General features: G+C 42.0%; 1 protein-coding gene across 1 annotated transcript; it reads left to right on the forward strand.

Annotated features, from left to right (window-relative positions):
- Window positions 1-1253: 1253 nt before the first annotated feature.
- Window positions 1254-3008, forward strand: LOC131155990 (uncharacterized). Its single transcript, XM_058109446.1, has 3 exons — window positions 1254-1476; window positions 1636-1808; window positions 1917-3008. The coding sequence occupies exons 1-3, from the start codon at window positions 1254-1256 to the stop codon at window positions 3006-3008; spliced, it is 1488 nt and encodes a 495-aa protein (XP_057965429.1).
- Window positions 3009-4846: the final 1838 nt, after the last annotated feature.

A 4846-nucleotide genomic window follows, 5' to 3' on the forward strand; every position in this document is an offset into this window, starting at 1 on the left:
GAAATCTCAAATGTTAGAAGATGCCCATACCGAAATTAAAAAGAAATCGCTCTACACACAAGAGTTGGAGAGGCAGGGGGATGAGCAGAGAAGCAAGTATGATCAAGTACTGGAAAAGATGGAGCCGTGCATAACGAAAGCAGGCTACTGGGAGGCCAAGTTTCGTGCTTTGCATAAAAAGACGACACAGCAAAATACAGAGATTGTGCAATCATGAGCAGATTTTGATTTAATATTCGGTTGGATTTGTTATTGTATGAAAGGATTCTATTAATGAAAAGCAGATTTTATTTTCTACAATGACGAATGATCTTTTCCATGAACCTTGGTTAAAGTACATTAGGCTGCATACATATGTTTTATATTTGTGAATTTTACACATGTCTTAAAAAGACCATCGCATTTCATGCATTCATACCTATGCATTCACGGTTCTAGAAAGGGAAAGTTTTGGTTTGTAGTGCCTAGCCACAGAATTCATCTGAGCAAGCAACATTGAGACTATCACGCATCAATACAATACCAGGAGAAGGGCAAAAGAAATGAGTGAACAGTTGGAAGGTAGAGTCCTGGGCATAGAGCAAGGACAAGAAGAATTGAATGAAAAAATGAGCAAGATCCTAGAATTGTTGACGAACAAAGGAAAAGCAGTGCAGAATGATCCGGAGACAGATATGGACCCCACTCATCCTCCAGCATTTACCCCAGTGCGTGGACAAACGTCAGCTCCACTACCTGGCGTCATGGAGGGTTCAATGCCAAGTATGCCCCTGTTCATCCCTAATATACTAGCACAGGGGTTTCCAGTAGTGGGGACTCCCCCATTAGTAGCTTCTGATCTGGGGATGAACAGATCTGAAACTGAACGTCGATACGACGTACTCGAGGAACGCCTGAAAGCTACTGAGGGATCCAATACATTCGACTCTGTAGATGCCAATGATCTGTGCCTCGTGCCAAAGGTCACCCTGCCACCGAAATTCAAAGTGACAGATTTTGAAAAATTTAATGGAACTAATTGTCCTCGAACTCACCTACGCCTGTATTGCCAAAAAATAGCTGCACATTCCGATAATGAGAGACTAATGATGCATTGCTTTCAAGATAGCTTGACAAGGGCAGCTATCAGGTGGTATATTCAACAAAATCGAGCTCGAATTCGCACATGGAAAGATCTGGCTAATTCTTTCATAGCTCAATATCGCCATGTTATAGAAATGGCACCCGATCGTATGACCTTGCAGAGTATGTAAATGAAACCCACCGAAACATTTAGAGAATATGCATATAGGTGGAGGGACATGTCTGTCCAAGTTAATCCTCCGGTGGAAGACAGGGAGGCTATTTCCCTATTTGTGAATACCTTGAAAGATCCTTACTTCGGGCATCTCTTAGGAGCAACCCCCCATGACTTCATGGACATTGTTTCTACTGGAGAGAGGATCAAGACGGCCATCAAAGTCGGGAGAACTAAAGGTATTAGTACAGAGACTGGTCTAGGCAAGAAGTGAACAAGCAAGAAGAAGGAAGAAGAGGTCCAGATGGTTCAAAGACAACAATATCAAAGAGAGCATAGCCAAGGGGCTAGGAGGAATTTTGTTTTCGAACCCTCTGTCAATCATACAATTCATACAGGAGGTAGACCCCAAGTTGTTCCTTCCGAGACCATGCCCGCCCAACCAAATGTGCGAACTCATGATAGGGGCATCCAGAGAAATACGAGAAGGATAGATCCTATTCCAATGACATACTCAGAATTATTCCCACAATTGATGGAAAGGAACTTAGTTTCAGTCATTCCTGGAACGGTCATTACGGCACCTTTTCCGCAATGGTATGACCCCGAAGCCAAGTGTGCATATCACGCTAACACTCCTGGGCACACTATTTAACATTGTTGGGCATTCAAAAATAAGGTTCAAACACTAAGAGAAGCCAGATGGCTAGCATTTGATGATAAACAACCAGGAATTCAAGGGAACCCTTTGCCCAATCATGGGGGTAACAATGTCGGAATGATAGAAGAAGGGACGAATGAAGTGGATTTTGAACAAATGTCTTTAGATTGGGTGATCAATGAACTTATTGCAGCAGGTCGGATAGGGAAGGAGGCCGTTTGCCCCACTAATGTACTTTGTTTATGTCAGAGTAAGGAAGGAAGATCTGTGAAACAGTGTGTAACTTTTAGAATGTTTTTGCAAAAGATGGTGGATGACAAGTCTATAGAGATCGGTTGTACCCGCAAAAGTGGAGAGATTGCAGTCGTTGGGGAAAATAGGCCAGTATATCATCAGTGCGCTAATCAACCATTCATACCTACCATGAACAAGGCCCTTCCCACACAGGAAGCGCCAGCTCGCTTGGTGATCTCTATTCCCAGGCCATTCCCATACAAAAGTAACCAAGCAGTACCCTGGAAATATGAATGCAAAGCGTATGTCGAAGGAAGCACCAGCAATATAGCAGGGATAACTCGAAGTGGTAGGGTGTATATGCCAGGTTTTTCTAAAGCAAATCGAAAAAATGCAGGGGAACCAGACAGGGCAGTGAAAAGTCCAATATCCAATGGAGAGGCCGAAGAATTCCTGAAGATAATAAAGCATAGTGAGTATAACATTGTGGACCAACTAAAGAAAATGCCGGCTCACATATCTGTTTTGTCACTACTACTAAATTCAGAGACCCATCGGGAGGCGTTACTTAAAGTCCTAAATCAAGCCTACATTCCCCAAGATATCAGCGTTGATAAATTCAATCATGTGATCGGAAGTCTGGCAGCCTCCAACTACATCACCTTTACTGATGAAGAAATTCCGCCAGAAGGCCAGGGGCACAACAAGGCGCTGCATATATCCACCCAATGTAAGGATCATATGATGTCTCGAGTCTTGATAGATAATGGGTCATCCCTCAATGTTATGCCAATGACTACACTGCAAAGGTTACCCATTGATCCTTCTTATGTGACAACAAACAATTTGGTGGTGCGTGCCTTCGATGGAACATGAAGAGAGTCAGTAGGGTCGCTTGACAGCCCTATTCAGATTGGACCCGTAACCTTCAATATCACTTTTCAAGTCATGGATATTACACCTTCATACAGTTGTCTCTTGGGAAGGCCTTGGATACATAATACTGGGGCAGTTCCCTCCTCTTTGCATCAGCGAGTGAAATTTGTAGTAGGGGATAAACTGGTATGTGTTTATGGAGAAACCAATATAATGATTACTAAATCTTCTTCCACTCCCTATGTGGAAGCAGCTGAAGAAGCCCATGAAGATTCATTCCGAGCATTTGAGATCATCAACGTCATTACTATAATGGAGGGATCTTTTATCCCTCAACCTCGGATCTCTTCTTCCACACGTATGGTGGCTACAGAAATGATTAAATCAGGGTTTTTCCCAGGGAAAGGGTTGGGGAAGTATCTTCAGGGCATCGCAATACCATTGTTACCAGAAGGCATGAATGAGAGATATGGCATCGGATATACTCCTACTTTAGCTGACCATAAGAAGAAGGCAGAAGAGAAAAGAATACTCCGAATCGAGAGGCGCACAGGAAGAGTGAGTACCAAATGGGGGGTAGAAGTCCCGCCAATGAATCAAACCTTTCGAAAGGGCAATCAAGCCACTCTTGAGGAAGAAATGAAACAGATGAGCATATTGGCCTTGGAATCAGGAGACCACATGAATGACTCAAGTAGATGGATCTACCCATTGACTACAGGAGCAGAAATTCATAACTGGACATCTTTTGATTACCCAATTCACTTCATGTAATAGCTTTTGCTCGTTTTGCTTTCTTTTTGTAATCCGTGGACATTATTGCCTCGGACCGTTTGTCTTTTTCATCAATAAAACTAGTATGCATTTCTTTCACATTTATTGCATCATGGGGTCATTTGTCAAAGAATTGTTTACCTTTGTTTTATGCAGGGATAGGGAAAATAATCATACCAGTATTCAAGAGCCAGAAATTGATGTTAACTTTCAAAACTTAATCCTAGAAGCTGAAATAGAAGAGGAGACCGACTTATCACCTGAAATGCAAAGAATGTTGAAATCAGATGAAAAACCAACTTTAACCAGTAGTGACCCCACGGTCACAATAAATTTGGGGACTAATGAGGAACCAAAAGAAGTAAAAATCGGGGCACTATTGGGAGGAAGAGAAAGATGCGAAATGATAAACCTTCTGAAGAAATACCAAGATGGTCATATCAGGACATGCCAGGTTTGGATACAGACTTAGTAACACATAAAATACCCATTTACCCAAACTAGTAAAACAGAAACTGAGGAGAATGCGCCCAGATATGTTGATCAAAATAAAAGAAGAGGTACAGAAGCAGTTTGAGGTTGGTTTTTTAGAAGTAGCCAAATATCCAGAGTGGATGGCCAATGTAGTTCCAATAATGAAGAAAAATGGAAAAGTGAGAGTCTGTGTTGACTATCGAGACTTGAATAAAGCTAGCCCTAAAGATAATTTCCCACTTCCACACATAGATGTGCTGGTAGACAATACGGCGGGACATGCCCTGTTTTCATTCATGGAAGGATTTTCTGGATATAATCAAATTAAGATGGCCCCGGAAGATAAAGAGAAGACCACATTTATCACCTTATGGGGGACCTTTTGCTACAAGGTTATGCCCTTTGGTTTAAAGAATGCAAGGGCAACCTATCAGAGAGCCATGGTAACGTTATTCCACGACTTGATGCATAAGAAGATAGAAGTATATGTGGACGACATGATTGTTAAGTCTCGGGATGAGTATAGCCACGTGATGAACTTAAGGAAGCTATTTAAAAGGCTACGAAAATGTAAACTGAAATTAAATCTA

Source organism: Malania oleifera, chromosome 5 (genome assembly GCF_029873635.1).
Source record: "Malania oleifera isolate guangnan ecotype guangnan chromosome 5, ASM2987363v1, whole genome shotgun sequence".
Taxonomy (NCBI): Eukaryota; Viridiplantae; Streptophyta; class Magnoliopsida; order Santalales; family Ximeniaceae; genus Malania; species Malania oleifera.

Excerpts from the sequence above, each read along its gene's own strand:
- LOC131155990 (XM_058109446.1), top strand. The coding sequence starts at position 1,254 with ATGAAACCCACCGAAACATTTAGAGAATATGCATATAGGTGGAGGGAC. Across the intron at positions 1,477-1,635 it reads CAAAGTCGGGAGAACTAAAG|GAGGTAGACCCCAAGTTGTT; the intron begins GTATTAGTACAG and ends CAATTCATACAG. Across the intron at positions 1,809-1,916 it reads TTTCAGTCATTCCTGGAACG|GTTCAAACACTAAGAGAAGC; the intron begins GTCATTACGGCA and ends TTCAAAAATAAG.